This window comes from Charadrius vociferus, unplaced genomic scaffold (assembly GCF_000708025.1).
Source record: "Charadrius vociferus isolate BGI_N301 unplaced genomic scaffold, ASM70802v2 scaffold46, whole genome shotgun sequence".
In the NCBI taxonomy this organism is placed as follows: Eukaryota; Metazoa; Chordata; class Aves; order Charadriiformes; family Charadriidae; genus Charadrius; species Charadrius vociferus.
The window spans coordinates 1,826,120-1,843,705 of NW_009648710.1; the positions used below are offsets into that span (position 1 = coordinate 1,826,120).

The 17,586-nt window shown below is 38.3% G+C and overlaps 1 protein-coding gene across 1 annotated transcript in view; it reads right to left on the minus strand.

Annotated features, from left to right (window-relative positions):
* The window catches only part of LOC104287877 (multidrug resistance-associated protein 1-like), a 55,503-nt gene that overhangs the window by 23,051 nt on the left and 14,866 nt on the right, over nucleotides 1-17,586 (minus strand). Inside the window, 13 exon segments of the mRNA XM_009886611.1 lie at nucleotides 388-514; nucleotides 1,437-1,506; nucleotides 2,906-2,993; nucleotides 3,373-3,519; nucleotides 6,064-6,267; nucleotides 7,478-7,570; nucleotides 8,340-8,501; nucleotides 9,245-9,422; nucleotides 10,078-10,296; nucleotides 11,336-11,467; nucleotides 12,337-12,398; nucleotides 15,426-15,551; nucleotides 16,671-16,808. Coding sequence (XP_009884913.1) covers nucleotides 388-514; nucleotides 1,437-1,506; nucleotides 2,906-2,993; nucleotides 3,373-3,519; nucleotides 6,064-6,267; nucleotides 7,478-7,570; nucleotides 8,340-8,501; nucleotides 9,245-9,422; nucleotides 10,078-10,296; nucleotides 11,336-11,467; nucleotides 12,337-12,398; nucleotides 15,426-15,551; nucleotides 16,671-16,808 — 1,746 coding nt within the window.

Sequence of the window (17,586 nt, forward strand, 5' to 3'; positions counted from 1 at the left end):
TTTCCCATGTTTGGGTATCTGGGTGTACCCTCCTAGTAATTCTCTGATGTCTGAGGAGGTATGAAACTCAGGCGGGAGTATGTATAATAAGGTCTCCCTGCCTCATGCCTGGCTGCCAACAAGACTAACCAGAATACTTATCTTTGAGACGTCAATCATAATCATTCTGTCTCTTTGGCTAAATCTGAAACCAACAGATTTAGAAGTTGTTGGGTCAAGGCTTAACAGGCAATTACACAGAGTGCACACACATGGCTTGCCAGGAAATCAGGCTAAAAACCCATTAATTTTAAAGGCTGCCTCTTCCCCTCTTCACTCCACTTGGAAATCTAGAATCCCTTTGGCAATACCCACAAATAGCTGAACAATTCTTCAGAGACATCACACCTTGACAACCACGTAGCCTTCCTTTTTGTCCATCTCCCCCAGTAATGCAGACAGCAATGAAGACTTTCCACAGCCAACTTGACCAACAACTGCTACCAAGGAGCCTTCAGGAACAGTGAAATTAATGCTGAAATAAAACGCACATAATTCAGCCTTGCTTGCTGGCACATCCCAGTAGTTAAACAGTCTATTGAACAGCCCATATAAAGCCGGATGCAATGGGAACACCTACCGCAAATGCTGACAGCACAGAAACTTTAACTGTTTGCAAATGCAAACCTTTCATTCATAAAGGACCCGGCTCTTCTTATACTTAAGACACAGCATCTTAATATGTAATTAGTCGAAAGGGGAAGAAAAAAAAAAAAAAGGGGGGGGAAGCATTGACACAACCTGTCCAATATTTCTCTCAAATGTTCTATGAACACAAGTGTAAATACCAATGGATGCTTCCCAAACAGCATCCTTGTTCCAAAGAATATGCAATTTAAGACCCAAGAAAGACCAGCTGAAATTAAGGAAGGGGACAGGGCACAGGGAAGACACTGCTTGTAGCTGCATCACCCCAGTTACTTTATTAGTGATACTACGTGCAGCGTTCTTCACTGGTTTTCTCCAGCACGAGAATCAAGGATGTCTACAGGTCAGTGAGAATAAGATTTTAAAAGGACGACTCTGAGGACGTAGTGCAAACATGAGGGACCGGGGATAATTATAAGGGACCAAGCTGGCTGCATCCTCTAGATGGAGCTCACCCCATCTGCAACACATAGCAAGAGCCTGAAATCTTTGAGGCTTTTTCTCCTTCCATTATACCTCTTGCTACTCCCCTTTATGCTTTCCATACATAAAATATACTTTGTAAATTCCTCTAGTTCATGTAGCCCTTGGTTAAAAAAAAAAAAAAAGTATTATATAGAACAAGTGTTATTTGTTCTCCTGTTTGTTTAAGGCAACAAACTCTTCTGCATGTAGTTTTTGTAATTCAAATATAGGTCATTTATAATGCAGCAAGATTGTGGAGTGGAACAAAGTGTATTAATTCTTACCTGTTCAGTGAAGGAGGATCATGTTTAGACCAGCTAAACGTTGCATTCTTTACAACAATGCTTCCTTCAGCTGACAAATAGAAAATTCATATTTATAAAAGTGCCAATGCAAGCAGCTAAATTTATGCTCAGGATCATGCCACAGAAGTCAATCTAAGCACAGACAGGCAGAGGTATAAAGCTACTTCTCCAGCAGAAAAACAACCAACTGCTTACCAAAAGCTTGTGTTCTGCTTTTACTGAATTTATCAAGACAGCAGAGGTTCAGAGGTTACACTGATTCAGTAACCAAGAGGTACATGAATGTCAACTATAGTAAGATCCTGACTTATTCAGCTGCTGTTTATCCAACAACTCCACTGCAGCACTGCAAAGTCAGTTCAAGAAACTAGCAGTCTCAGTCTGACTTGTGCTTCAATGGAAGCATCAGCTAAACTGCCAATTCCATGTGTGAAGCCAAGTTACTACAAGAATGAAAAGGGAAAATAAATCAAACTACCAAATAATGTTGCATGGTACTGGCATCTGTAGATTTTTACAGTGGCAACTCAAAATATATCACTCCTAATTCACCCAAATATGCAATAAATACTTTGCCTAGGTAAATATTTACATTAGTATGCAAGTACAACTCATTATGGACAGAAAAAACCCAAACTAAAGATTTGTGAGCAATGTATTCATGGCTATCAGATAAGAAAGGGGAAGAGATATTCCCAAAAGGAAGATGGAGGGGAAAAAATAAAAAATACAGCAGATGACTGTGTACCGGAAAGCCAAGTGACTAAAATTATATAGAGCTTAGCTAACCGCACAAGAGAGAGTGATGGTGATTTCACTATCTTAATAAAAAGGAAGTAAGAAAAATAATTTAGAAATGACTGATGTCGTTAAAGTCAAGTTTTGTTTTGCAAGAAAAAGGGCATTAGTTTTTCAGTAAATCTGCCTTCATGCTTATCTATTTCCTAAATGGCTCTATATAACCAGACCAGCAACACTGGATACAGTGGGAGTGATGCTGGGAGTAACGCCCTTCACACAAAACAGAAAGTAGAGGCATTTGCCAGAATTGGGAGTTATCCTTTCTCCTTCAAGGGTGCTGAAGTGTTACATGACTGTTCTTCTCCAAAATGCTGGGGTTTGGCACAGCACTAATTATCATTCTGTTAACTGCCTATAAATTTCAAATGGCTACACTTAAAACAGCCTAACAAGTGATTTTTAAAGAGACTATCTGCATCTGGATGCAACCATTCTGTAGTTTGGACACAGGAGCTGGGGAGAGGAAAGAAATTATCTGAGAAGGTGGTAGAAACCTTATATAATTTTCTCTCTTCTCTGCTTTCTGGCTAAAATTTATCAGTGAAATCCATCAAAATGCAGTAAATTTGTTAGAGAAAGCAAAAGAAATACCACAAAGCCACACCAAACCTGCACACACTGATTTTCAACAGGAAAACAAAACTCACCCTCTGTGATGGGACCCCTGATTATGCTGGCTGGATCTAACTCTTCGTGAGACAGGAACACCCTAAGGCGCTTCAAGGAAACACTGGCCTGCATGGGAAAGGGATGCAAAACTATCTTATACTCTGCTCATTATATTTAAGAGCTTGGTGTTTTGCATCACATATACATTACATCTTTATTATGCACTCCTAATCCCCCCTTAAATACATTGCATATTTTCTTGGATAGTCATCAAACTCACACTTCCCAAACCACAAGAAATATGGTTGCTTTTGGGAACACCCATCCACCCTTAACTAGGATTGATAATTTTGCTTGCACAGCACTTAACACACAGGATATTCAAAGCTCCCTTTCTGAGGCAGCTGACTTTCACCAGTGGACATTCTCTAAGCACAGGAATGTAAATCTTTCCACTCAGTGGCTACTTCTGCGCAGAAACACCTGTTAATGACTGAAGTCTTACTTCTACTATGCTGCTGATAACCATAGGAAGCATGTTCAATGGAAACCTGAGGATGTTGAATAATGCTAGGGAAACAAATGCCTTCTGAGCATCCAAGATGTTGTTCTTGTCTATTGTGACATACACAGCAAACGTGGACAAGGCAACCTGAAACAAAGTGTAATGGTTACAGTTAGGGTAACATTTTTTAAAGTCACTAACTCAGGAGTCACACAGTCTGACAACTGGAATCAGAGGTCTACAAATCAAAGAAAGAACAATGTTCTCATAACTTCTTTGTTCCTGACAAAGCAAATGTTTGTTTTGCAAAAAGCATTAAATTTATTGTTGTACAAGAGTTGATGGCTCCTCTTGGGAAGGTGTCCAGTGCTCACTTTCTTCACACAGCAAGGGTGAAACCACAAATGTCCCAGGGTATTTATGGTCACACTGCAGAAGAAGTGAAGTAGAGGAATGATCACTAGTCTTTTCTCCCTGCTCTATTTCAGTTTTAAGGCACTCCCCATGGTACCAGACACTGGATCAATAACATATATACATACAGACATAAGTTAGAAACATCTCAATGCTAACCCATTTAATATTTAGTTGGCGTCTACCACAACCCTAGATTTCCAAGTACAGCCCACTTTATCATGGGCAGATTGTTTTCCAAGAAACTTGAAATGTTACTGCATTACAAAGATGAAGCCTTATAGTACCTAAACAGTTCACAACAGAAAAGCTTAAGATCCATGCTGAACAAGAAAATTACATTGAATCATTATCATCAATCATAAGGCATAAAAATAACTCAAAAAATCCACACTTACGTACTTTTTTTTTTTTTAAATGTGTTAAATTATAGCAAAATTAAAGTAAACTAAGTAAAACCAAATGTTCACTTTCAGATCTATCCCCTTTACAGTGTTTTCTTCCATGGTAACAACACTTAAACCTCACAGTATATCACAAGATCCAGCAACTCCTTCCTGCCACTTAAAACAAGAAATCAAGGAAGGCTAACCTTTGGCATTCCCCCTCTCAAAGGACGTGAAACAATTAGCTCCAATGCCTAAGGACACAGTCTCATCTAAACACAGCATCCATTGAAGACATTAGTATTTCTGTTAAATCTGACTGCTGTGAAGACATGTATTGTTCTTCGTAAAGCGGCTGACTCAGCTGTGCCTGGTACAGTAGCTTGTTTGTACAATCCTTAGTTTGGACAACCATATCCCAGAGAGAAAGCCCTCCCACAGAGATCAAAAACAAGACAGGGTCCAAAGAATAACCTCACAAGCAGCATGTCTGCACTCTCGTGTTACCAGCAATTAGTCTGAAATACACCCTTATCAGCACACACAGCAGTAGGGGAGGTACTGCAAAATTAATAGTTCCTGACACCATTATTAAACAATGTTTTAAAGAGCCCTGGCCATGGAAACAGGAGGAGTAGAGGAAATAGAGAGTTTTGCATGTCAAAAGTGCTTTCAAATAGGCACTTGCAATAATTCTTTAATCAGAAGTTCTGAAGAACATATACAAAAGAACAAAACTCCAAGAAACAGGATGTTAGCAGTCTTGTGCTTCGGTGTGTACCAATTCTGCCCCAGTGGCAAACCCTCTGTGGTGTAGGACCATTGCCACATGTGTGCTGGAACAGAGCTACTCCTTAGGCAAATTTGTCTTCTCAGACTCCACAGAAGAGCATTAAGGAGTCCACCTGCAGAGTTTTATTTAGAAACTTCATTTAATAATGTATTTATATTAAAAGCATCTCAGACTTCTTTTAGAAAAGCATTCACTTAAGAATGCAGCTGATGTTTCCTACCCAGGGCACTGCTGCTTCTGCCTTTCATCATGCCCAAAAGATAATATAAACACTGAAAATGTTTGCAGGGAAGGAATCTGAGACTGGAAAGTACACTTAAACACCTTTAACTGGAACAGCGCATATTTTATCCTAATGTAGTCATGGCTTTTATTTGCTTCTGCAGAGAAGAGCAATGGCTCCTTGTTCTAATAGGGTCTGAAGCAATTTTGATGTGGTCTTACCCTTCTCTTGCTTTTATTAGTTGAAACGTAAGCTAACCACAAACACAGTGGGGATGTTTCACATATTAAGAATATTTTTGATTTTTTTTTTAAATAAGAATTTAAAGCAATCCTAGGGTACATAATGGCTTTGCCTCTCCACATTGTCGTTCTCAAACAGATGCTGGAAGAACCCAGACCGGCAGTACACCTGGTGCACAATCTCCCCTTTGATCGAGGACTCTTATCTAAGGACCTACTGCTATCAGAAAGATGCTGAAATAAGGGAAGTTTTACTCTGTCAGCCACAGCTACCACCTGGAGGGTACTGTGCACATTAGCAACCGCTTCTAAATCTGACAATACTTTTAATCTCAGGTTCCACAAGTACACCACCAAACATAGAGGGGGATGCCAAGGAGGTTTGGGGTTTTTTTAAATACTTCAGCCACTACCTTCTAGAATACATCCAACTTGGATGTTACTCAGTTTCAAAGAAAACAGTAGTGCCTCTTCATAGAGAAGTGGGGACATAAGTGTTCCATTTCCCACCCCTGTCGAGGGCATTCTGACTCTTCCACTCATTAAAAAACAAAACCAAAAGAAGTTCTTAAGCACTGCCTTGGAAAGCATGACCCCAAAAAGGAGAGCAGACTTCTAGATTGTTTCACTTACCAAAAAAGGAGCACAAACCCAAGTGAAGGTTGCCATTGCAGCAAGGTAAGCAGATTTTTTTAGAACTTTGAGTTCTTTCTGTCTGATCTCTAATACCTTCTCTCTGAAGGCTAATTCCCAAGCATAAAGTTTCAGAACTTTAATCCCATTGAGAATTTCATTCATCAGCTTAATTCTGTTGTCTTTGCTCTTCATTTGAGCCACCTAAAAACAACATTGCAAAAAAGTAATTAGCAGAGCACAAAACTTGGCAGACCCACAAAGTTCTGAGCTTTGTATTTTGCAATGGCAAAATTTACCTCATTATCATCAAGAGCTTACTAGCTTCCCAAGCAGGAAATCTGAGATGCTATCTGAACAAACAAACATGCAGAATTAACAAGATGTTTTAAACCAATTAAAAAAATGCTTCATGCAACTAAAAATCCAAACCAAGATCAAAACAATTGTGGCACTGGTTTAAGTAGGATTAACCCTGCATCAGGGAGCCCTGGGACTCAGGTTCCTCCTAGGTATAATATGCAGTTAAAAAATAAGTCACTATAATGAAGATTCAGTGATGTGCAGTGTGCATCTAACTTTAGACTAAACTTGGTTTTGCCTTATTTTCAGCACTATCAATGGCCTTCTAGTGGTGCACTGAGGTAAAAAGCTTTCCATTCAGTCATAAGAAGAAAGTCCACTCCTCAGAAGTTTCCATCTTCGTAAAGTATTTTAAGGAGAGCAGCGCAAAGCTGAAACAACGTTCTGACTCAACACTAGGCAGAGTCAGTAGACTGCACTGGTACAGCTATCCCTGACAGCTGTTACCAGTGGCAGCATGGATGTGACAGGCTAGATATCCCTACTTCTCCCATGTAAGAACCAAATGCTGTGGTACATTTTGATGAACATCTAGACGTAAAAGGTTTCATTTAAAGAAATCAATCTCCTCTGACATTCAGAAATTGTTAGTAGTGAAGTCTGTACCAGAAAGCATGTAGTGGGGCTATTAGAAGTAGTTTTTGCAATAGAAAACATGAGAGGAAGTGTGAATATTTCACTTAAGGTTCGTTAGGCAGAGTAGTTTACGTTTGCACTTTAGTTCTTAGGCAGTAAGTTAAAAACTAAACTAATTCCAATCCAATCATTGGGTATTTCCTGAGGCTGGCTACCCTGCTACCTTGGTCGTAATCACTACAAAATTTTTAGACATTATGTACAGATATGCTGTAAGGCTGAAAAATACATGAGTTTGTTTATTCTGCATACAGAACACCTCTGACCATTCTTTCCCTTCCCTTTTTTTTTAATGGATAAGTATAGGGAGGAGGGGAAAAAAAAACCCACAAAGAAAAGCACAAACCTCAGGAACAAGTCAAAGAACAGAACACATTTGTTAAAAGCACTTTATCACATACATAAAGGTTCTAACCTGATAGGTTTTTGTCTTCATTGCCATGACAGCATTTATCGGAACCAGAAGGATCATGACAGCCACGCCTGCCAGCACTGAAGGACCTAAATTCTGAAAAGCATTTAATTGTAAACATTTATTCAAACTCATTTTTAAAAATCTTGGGTCAAACCACTGCACACGCTACAGAAAAGCATGCCGAACTAGCTTTTCTACCTCTTCTATCTCTTCCAAGAACAGCTTGGGTGAAGAGGAGGAAGATCAAGTAGGGGCTTAGGTTGATGTTTATGTGCTTTGATTTTTGAAACAAACATACAGCCCCCATATAGAGAGGTGCATATATAGATACATATCAATCTCTCTATATATACACCTATCTATATACGCAATGAGATCTTTAAATGTTTTCCAGTTTTTGCTGGTTTGTCTGTTCTTCTGAAGTAGAGATCCATGCAGGGAGTGACAGACTTTGGGAATTTCGTTACCTTCCTGACAGTAAGAATTGGGAAGAGTCAGCTTAGTGACTGTCAGGACTAGAAACAGCAAACATCTCATATGGTGACCCTCAGAGTGCAGAACCAAGACCACTTTTCTTTAAATTAAGTGACAAGTGAGATACTATAGGTGCTGCAGTCCCCCAAAAGATAGTAGCTCCCATCTGCATCCTCCCCACATGCACTCAGATGTGCAAATTAAGAACCTCCTGCCTTCCTTCTTAACAGCAGTGACAAAAGCAGCTCTAAATGGCTTCTAAACAAACAGCATTTTCTACACAGTGCTGTAAACCCTCCAGTGGTCTGAACAAAAGCTGTCTGTAGTCATGACCATAGGAAGCAGCATGTTGCCAAAGTCAAAACAGGAACCAACACGCAATACTCACCTGCCACAGTAAGTACAGTGCTAATATCACCTGGAGAGGTGCAGACCAAATCATGTTTATATAGGTGGCCAAGTCCATGAATCTCTGAGCATCCACAGACATTAGATTCACAATCTCACCCACAGTAGAAGTCTTTCTAGCAGAATTTGTGATAACGAGTGCCTAGGTGCAGATCAAACATTAAAAAAAAAATTAAGGCAACATGAAGGAAGACTGAATCATTTGCATTTTCTCCATAGAATTCAATTGCTTTATAGAGCTCGATCTTTAAAATCACAAGCAATCCTTTCCCTGCTTCATGTTCTGTTTACCCTGCACATCTTACAAAATGGAAATAGTATAGTTTGAAGCGAGCAGCTGGGTTTAAATTAATAGAGAATTAAAGGCAACAAGCAGTCTTTGGGGTTAGGGTTGGTTGGTTGTTTTATTCCTGGGGTGGGGGCAGAGGGGTATTTTTCGCTTGTTTTGTGTTTCAGTGCAAGAAGCAGAATCTTCACTCCCTGTCATATATTTTTATCACACAGAGCAATCAGTCCACAGCTTTCTAAAGTGTTCCAGCTTATTCCAAGATGCGGTGGCACTGCTGCTAAGTCCCAAATGAAACTGTAAATGTATATGCATTTTCATTTCTGCACAAACAGAAGCAGTTTCACACCCCTAGTCTAAATGAGACAATGTTTCTTGTTTGGCAGTGGGAAGAAGAAGGTGCCTGAACTTTAAGTAATGATTTAGAAAATTGCTTTATCTTAAAGGTTTTATTTATAAACTAGATACTCTCTTGCTTCTATTAAGAGTTAGGAATCAGCCTACCAGAGCCTCCTAACTACTTTAATTATTCAGACTTAAGTAATGCATTCACACAGTCACCGAGAGTTACTGTCATATATATAAAAAAAACCACCTACCTTTCGATAAATTACACCAACAATTGCTGTTTTGAGCCTCATCCCAGTTACAAAGCAAATATGAAAATACTGGTGAAGAATCAAAGTCTGAAGACAGGCACAAACAAACAGCAGTCCTGTATAAAAGTAGCCTTGCCAGTTTGGGGCAGCTTTGTTATTTACGAAGTTGATTAGCAATCTGTGGAGAGAAGAATTAGTTCTCTTGATAGATGCAAATCAAAATGAAATGTCAGGGTTACAACCTTAGATTATTCCAAACATTATGTAGGTCATGCAAGCAGCCAAAGTCCCAAACTTAGATAGAACATGTAAGCAAACTTCTTAGAAACTAGAGATCGTTTTATACTTGCACACATCACTCCCTCCTCCTAACAATGTACCACTTTAAAACATGAAGTATCACATATCTTACGCGTACAGCATTCTCTTGGAGCTACGCTAAAAAGTCTCTATTCCCTCCAGCTAAAATACAACTGCTTACTGTTGTTTTACTTCTTCTCACCTTATAGCAATACAACTCATCCTACCCCCTTAGCTCTGTTGCTTCACATACTGCGACTTGCAGTCCCACAATCATTACCCCTGTTATTGTTGATTCCTGCCTGGCCTTCCTAGTGTTGGAAAGGAGCATAAAAAGTCAAACATTTAATGCGTGATGTTGTAATTTGAAACCAAATGAACAAAAATCATCTGTGTAAACGGTCTCCAAGTTGCATGACAACTCCTCCCTATTGAAGCAGATGCAGGCAAAGAAGCTTGGTGAGTGAAATACCAGCGTGTTTTAAATTCTGTCCACGTACTTTTAATACAGTAATAAAGTATACAGGTCTTACTTCAGAATTTCTGGGCCTGCAAACATCAAGAGATCATGTGCAGCTTTAAACAGGAAGCTCATGAGAAAATACGGTCCAAAGGTTTTATATAACACCTTGAATAAAGATGCTTCAGAGCTCTTCTGAGATGGTTTTATAATCAAAGCTTCAGCCTCTTCTGTCACATCACCATTCGAGTCACTCTGCTTTTTAGGCGTGTATAACATGTTTAATGGTTGCCTGAAATAAGAGTAGGTATATAATGTAGCCTTTATTCACACATAAAGCCAACTGGAAAAATGCATAGCATACAAATTAGATGTTTATGAGCTCTTTATTGCCCTTCTTAATAGTTTAACTGGGGTTTACTGTCAATCAAACATCTTTTTAATCATACAACCATAGCTAAATGAACTGGCCATTCAAAAACGGCCACCTTTGTAGGGACAGGTAACATTCCTGTTGCGTCTCTCCTCCAAGTCTGCCCTGGGGAATGACGAATAGGGCTGTAACCTGTGTCAAACTTAAACAGCAAAGTACATTATTATTCTAGAATCCAGTATGCTGAACTTTCATCAAAATAAAGGCCTCACTGTATCACTGGAGTTAGAAGATTGCAGTCAGATTTATGCCACGTCACCCTGAATGGACTGAACACATTCATTTCACATACCTGGCTTATGCCAAACTACATACTTCCAAACTTCAGAGAACAAACTGTATTTACACTGTGTAAGCAAGCAAGCAATTTGCATTCAATGAAGAAGTACTTCTATTCGCTGCAGTAAAGGATGATGAAAGTAGGATGGAAACTGCAGGCATGCAGTCTTTCTAATTTTAGTCATCTGGTTTAGATGCCCAGGCTCCCTATATAGCCAAAGGAAAGAAATAAGCTTGACACTTTTACACCCTGAACTGCCCTCCTGAGGCTTCACTAACTATAGAGGGAGCCCAAGTTCCTAAATTACATGACTGAAGTTTGACTGTGTGAAAAGCTTCCCTCCTCAGGGAAAAACTACACATCAAAAGTAACAATAATCAGCTTTGGATCATGAAAGACTAAGAGAAACTTGATGCAGCTCTTCATGAAGCCGACACACAACGCCCTACTTGGTTCCTATTCTGTATGCACTTAAGGACAAATACAGAGCTGCCACTTGAGCCTTACAAAAGCAGACTTGATAAAAGATGACAAGCACTTTTAAGTAGAGGCTGCGTAACTTGAGCTTTTGAACTTCTACATCTTGGAAGAACTGCCAGCCAGGATAACTGAACTTACCTCTTGGTCTTTGCCCACTCTTTTGCCCAGTTGCTAGCCAAACCTGGCACTATCTTCTCCGATTTGTCCTCTTTATTTAATGACCATAAATCCTTGGCTTCCAAAGGTCTCCGATAACCCTGAACCATCAACCTGTATTAGAAAGAATCAGCACTATATATTTAAGAACACTAGAGATACATGTGTGTGTATATATATATATCATAAAACAGTGGTCCTTACATCCAGCCCCAAAACAGAGCCAGGTCTTCACAGAAATGCACACTAGAGCTAGTACCTATAGCTACACAGGTCCAGATGCTAAAACATACATCCTCCTGTCTTTACTGTCAGAACTAGACACCAAAACATCTAAGGATCTAGAATATGCCACTGAATTCAAATTTCAGGGAAAATAAAAGAAAGGATAAAGTGATCTCACTTGAAAATCAGCCAGGCAATTAATATTCCATGCCTACCAAGTTTCAAAATCTTTATTACCCTTTAATTTTACAAAGCAATTCCTTTCATCTAGCTTTCTGTTGGAACTCTGGCCAAGTACCAACCACAACTATACACCAATATTATTTTACATGTTTCTGTGTTTCAACTCACAAGAACATGTGTCGTGATCAAATATACAGCATAACCAAAGCTAAGTTAATGAAAATAAAGAACCTATTGGACAAAAAGAGTTAACAGTTTTGAATGCCTTAGTCTCTAAACACAGCAGATTATTTCTACCTTCTTATATTTCCTAAAGATTTTTTTTTAATCATACTCTTTCAGCAAACATACTAAATAGATTTTGGCAAAAAATTGAAATTACAAAGATACTACAAAGGAAGTAAAAAAGACTAATCAAATTTGGAAAAATAAAAATCAGTTTAATCTATCTACAAAACAACCAATCCAAACAACTGAAATAATTGTTGCATGAGTATTGCTAATTTAACACTGAAAGCAGGATCCTAACTTTAATGTAACTTTAACTGGTGCTTTATGCATTATCTTGATCTTACCCAGTGATCCACCAGAACGTGATTCTGGAGAGGAAAGAAGCACTGAACTCCGGGCATGGATTCTAAAGGAGAAGAAAACAAATCAATCCATAAACAAAGTGGCTGATACCAGGCCAAAAGAAACAAACCAAGCAGAAAGATGCTTTGGAAATTGATTTTGTTTATAGTATTTTTTTTCACATTACTAAACTTGTCATTTATGCTGTTGAGAATTTGTTCAGAAAATACAAGCATAGCTTCAGGGCTGACAGCAGACCAGACCACTGGGACACAGGAATAGCAGTGCTCCGTATCGACAACGCAACAAATAGTTGACAAAATTTTATAAGATACTACAGCCAGACAATCTCTCAAGATGTCACGATCAGTGCCCATCTATATCAATGCAAGGTATGCTACTATACGAGAGCATAAATATGTTAACTGAGTAGTTAGTCATAAATGAAGAATTCAGTTCTACTGTTAACAGCAGTTAAGTGCTGTGACTCCATCAAAGCAGATGCACAAATTAAAAAAAAAAAATGTAAACTCTATAAAAGCATCCCAAAACAGCCCCTAAAACCCCTGCTTCTCATTCATCAATAAGCACAGGAATATTATGTATCCATAAAGGTATGCTGCTAGCTCATATTCTACATCCAGTGCAATGGCTGTCTGTTTTAACTACTCTTCAAGTTAACAACCTCTCCTCATCCAGTTGGATTAAAACAGCAGAAAGGAAGGCAGGAAGAATTTCAAAAGGCATTAAAGGTGATTTACTTGCAGAATTCCAGTGCACTTTTCTCCCTTCCCTCTTTCACGGCTCTGAACAGCTTCTAAACAATGCTAAAACCAGCCACTCCTTTGGCACACAAACCACTAGGTTTTTATCACCAACTATAATTGGAGCAACTCAGCTATTTCCATCCACAAAAGTCACCAAACATCATTACAGTACTACAATTAAAACAGCCAGAGCCAAATGTTTCCAAGATTTGCATTTTTCAATTCATGTTTGTGTAACCTGGTTTCTGCACTAAGCTATACTGAAGTGTGTTGTAATCAAGCTACACAAAACAGACTCCTGCATTTCCTCTTCACATGGCAACTTTGTTTGCAACTTTGTAGGAACAACAGGAGTCTGTATGAGACAGTCACTTTTTTTTTGAAAGGAGATGAGTTCCACTTTTCCAAAGTATTTAAACACTTGCAACAAAATGATTGCAAGCAAATCCAACACCATCCCTTAATGAATAAATAAAAGTTTTTTAAATTCAAAGTCATAAAAAAAAAAAAAGGGGGGGGGGGGGGTGGGGAGGTGGCAGGAAAGTAGTACTTTCAGCCTTCGGCCACATCAACATTCCTGACAGATTTCTACTTCACAAAATACACCAACAAAATTTCAAAATATTCCAAACTTTACATAAAATACCTTTTTTCCTTTATACTTTTTTTAATCTACTTGCAGGTGGAAACTCTAAATTCAAGAGTCCACTAGATCCTGTATAACCAAAAACTGGACTTCATTTCCATAAAGCAAAAGTTTAAAGCATTAAAACATATTAGATAACTATTTAATCTTATCAAAATACTATTATTTTAACAGCAATCACACAAAGAATTATTAACCCCACTGACATTCATGCCAGACAGAATGAAGACAAGTTGTAACAAGTCTGCACTTAGGTAATGTGAACAAAGTGAAAACAAGAGACAAAATGCATTGTTTGACTTCTATATACATCAGCATCTACATCTTAGAAATTTCACTGTAGTTTGTTGGCTTAAGTAAACATATAATAAGATTTTACTGAACACTCACAAACATTTCTGGTTTGGAAATGCTTGGCATAAGGGAATAATAATCAGAATTTAAGACTGACTAATATGACTTGCTTTGTTCTTTTCCCCATCATAACATTCAACAAACACACCACTTAAAAGAAGGTTAAAATTTGAAGTCTGCCCTATTTCCTAGAGACAATCCTAGAAATACTCAGAATACACAAACAAACTACAGTGGTCTCAAAGCACCTTGTAATTATTGTTACCACGATCAAAGCAGAAAAGAAGGTTTCCATAAATCCACAGTATCCTTTCAAATACATTTCATCCCTGAATGAGATTAAAAGAACTCAAAGATGAAGAGGATCCAAAGACTCAGCAGTATACTGAGTCCAGTATATATATATATACACTGATATATATATCCAGTGTGCCAGTGGTAATGCAGAGCACCACTGGCACACTGGATATCAACAGAGAAGGTAACTGGAATTCATTAAGTGCAACTGGTTACAGACCTCTTCCACAGCTACAAAGGCAACATTTATTTCCCCTCTCACACATTTCACACCTTCCTTCATCAGTCAGTGCCACTTAACATCCATCAAACCAGAATTACACCTTATTAAAAAAATACAGAACTGAGGTTTATAAACTTTGCACTCCTGAACGCCAGGCAGTGACAAGTGTCACTCCACTGTGACTCAGAAGGTCTAGCTTGGGGCTAAGCAAGCAGGTTAATCATCCAGCATCCCTTGGGTCTCTTTAGATCCATGCCATATAATTAAGAACACATGCAAAAAAGATCATGTCTAGATAAAATTAAACTTCTACATCCAGACTATCCTCTAACATTAACTGCTCTTGCAACTGAGCCGGTTAAATTTTTGCTTCACACAAGAGCGGTAAATGTGGAAATCAAATGCGTCTATCCAGATTCACAAGTTTTCCAGGTGTAGATTCTTCCTGACAGGAAGCGAATACACATCCTTGAGTCACTGCCTACCGAATGGTACGACATGATAAAGAGAGCATTTCAAATCAGTATTTCCCACCAATTGCCAGAAGCACAATTGAATATAAATACATATGACTTAACCTTCTGGAATGCTATTCAGGAATGACTGAAACAGTATTTTTGCTCTTTCTCTTAAATACCCTGTTTTGCATGTTATGGGCTTCATCTTCTGCAACTAGAACACTCTTTTGCAAACAAGTCAACAAGATTTGAATTATTTGGCATCTGGGAGACTACGGCCTTATAACTCATTGTACAGAATATTGCACGTATGATACTTAGCACTCAGTATAGACTGAACACTTACAGGATCATTCACTGTTTCAGAAAACAAAGGTGGTCGTTCTGGAAAACAACACAGGATGAGCTGTACAAGTAACAGGATGAAGTAGATGAAGAAGGTAACATAACGAAATGCATCCACTTCAGCACCCTACAAAGGAAGGTAATATTCCAATTAGAAGGCCTGAGGAATTTCTTTAAAACAACATGTTACTATTAAACATAAAACAGTTCCTTAGAGTAATTCTGCAAACTACATAAATGTTACACTATCCAGTCCCATGCAAATTAAAGTCAAAGTATATTTTGGTAAGGGGAAGGCGAAGAGAGGGTGAAGGAAATGAAAGATAACATTTAATCAATCACTGCCATAAACACACAAGCATGAACTTCTTCTGTAGAGAAGTTCTCTTTAAGACATGGTTTGTACCAACACAGCATGCCCCAATCTGAAGACAAAGTATTCTTTACAAGAGAAAGGCATTTGTGCACTGGATAGTAAGGAGTTTTCAAAGAAAATTTGTTAATTAGAATGCACACAGAAAATAAGAATCAGAGGAGCAGAGTTTAGGTTACAGTTTGTTGCATTGCGCTCAAATTTCAGAGGTACTTCCATTTTTTAGACTGGGACTGATACATAGAGCATAATCCACAGAAATCAAAGCACAGGGACAGATGGACACACACACCCCCCTACCAGTAAAATCCCATTCCCAACAGCTTAAGTCAAAAATTGGCTGAAAGTTCTCAAAATTCACAACTTGGCTTAAATGTTTCAAGAAATAAAAGTGATATGCCATTTTCAGGCAGCTCCACAATTAATCTGATATTTGAATTGGCCTTACTATAAAGCAGACTGACATAAAGACATTTCACTTGCTCACTTGCACACTTTCATTTTGTCTCATCAGATGAGACCGTCAAACAAAGTGTTTCAGGAAATCCACTGTATAATCAACAGGAAGACGACATAAACTCCCAGAACGGTTTCATATCAAAGATTATACACTTCTATTGTACTCAAGCACACACATCCCCAGCTAGCAGAATTTTCTTGGCAACTGTTGTTACAGTTAAGATCACTACAAATTTCACTAGCATTTCAAAACAAGGGCCATTAAGTCTCGCTTGTTTTGCTTTTATAACCCCAGGAACGAAGGCACACTGAATGGATCATTAACTCGCTTGACTAGCATAATTAGCAACCAACTACTCTATTACTGCAGCATTTCAGATTATTTTCAACTGAATGAGGCTAGCAATGACTTACCATATTTAAGGCATGTATTATTTTGGATCGAAAAACCACAGTGGCACATAACAATGAGATGAGCCAGAAAATCATCATTACACCTGAAGACTGGACTCCTTTTATTCTTTCATATTGTATTAAAAATGTAGCAAGCAACTGTGGACAAATAAAAATATATTCACAAGCTTTAAGTTCTACAACACTTTATACACATATACAAGGTACTGTGTTAAAATGTGCTTATTTAACATTTCAAATCCAGAATCTCCCATACATTGTAAAACCCAGAGATTTTAAGTGTAATTGAAAAATATATTTAAATAGGAAATTCTCTGGAGCAGCAAAGATAGGAAGTGGCAAAAAACAAAAAAGGAATATGTACTACATAGAAGTAAATGACTACATACACAAAAGCACTGTGAAAAGCTGCCAGTCTATTTCCTTACTTTTCTGGTTCTACATCACGAATCAACATAATGACACTATATCCTTTCCAGTATTTCCTGACTAATTCTTTTTAAAATAAAATTATTTCTGTACATACAAGCCACAAGGCCAAACAGCACTGACCAAATATTACTCTATTTTTGTATTTTGTGTGTTTTCAGAGTCTTTTAGGAAGCTGGCATAACTTAATAATCTCACTTGGCTGCTGCAACACACATTTTCAGTCAGCCTGACAAAAGCTTGACAATTACATTATTAAGTGACCACACACTAGCAGCTTTTGCATCTGTCAGGGCTGTTGGGTTTTTTGCTTTGTTTTTTTGTTGTTGTTACTGCTGTTGGGGTTGTTGTGTCCTGTCCCGACCTGTCCCCCCTTGAGTATCATGTTTAATCACTACCATTCCAAGTCTGTGATAAATGTAAGGCAACTGAAAATAAATGAATAGCAAGGCATTTTCCTTGAAATGCAGGCTGCAGAGATACTGGT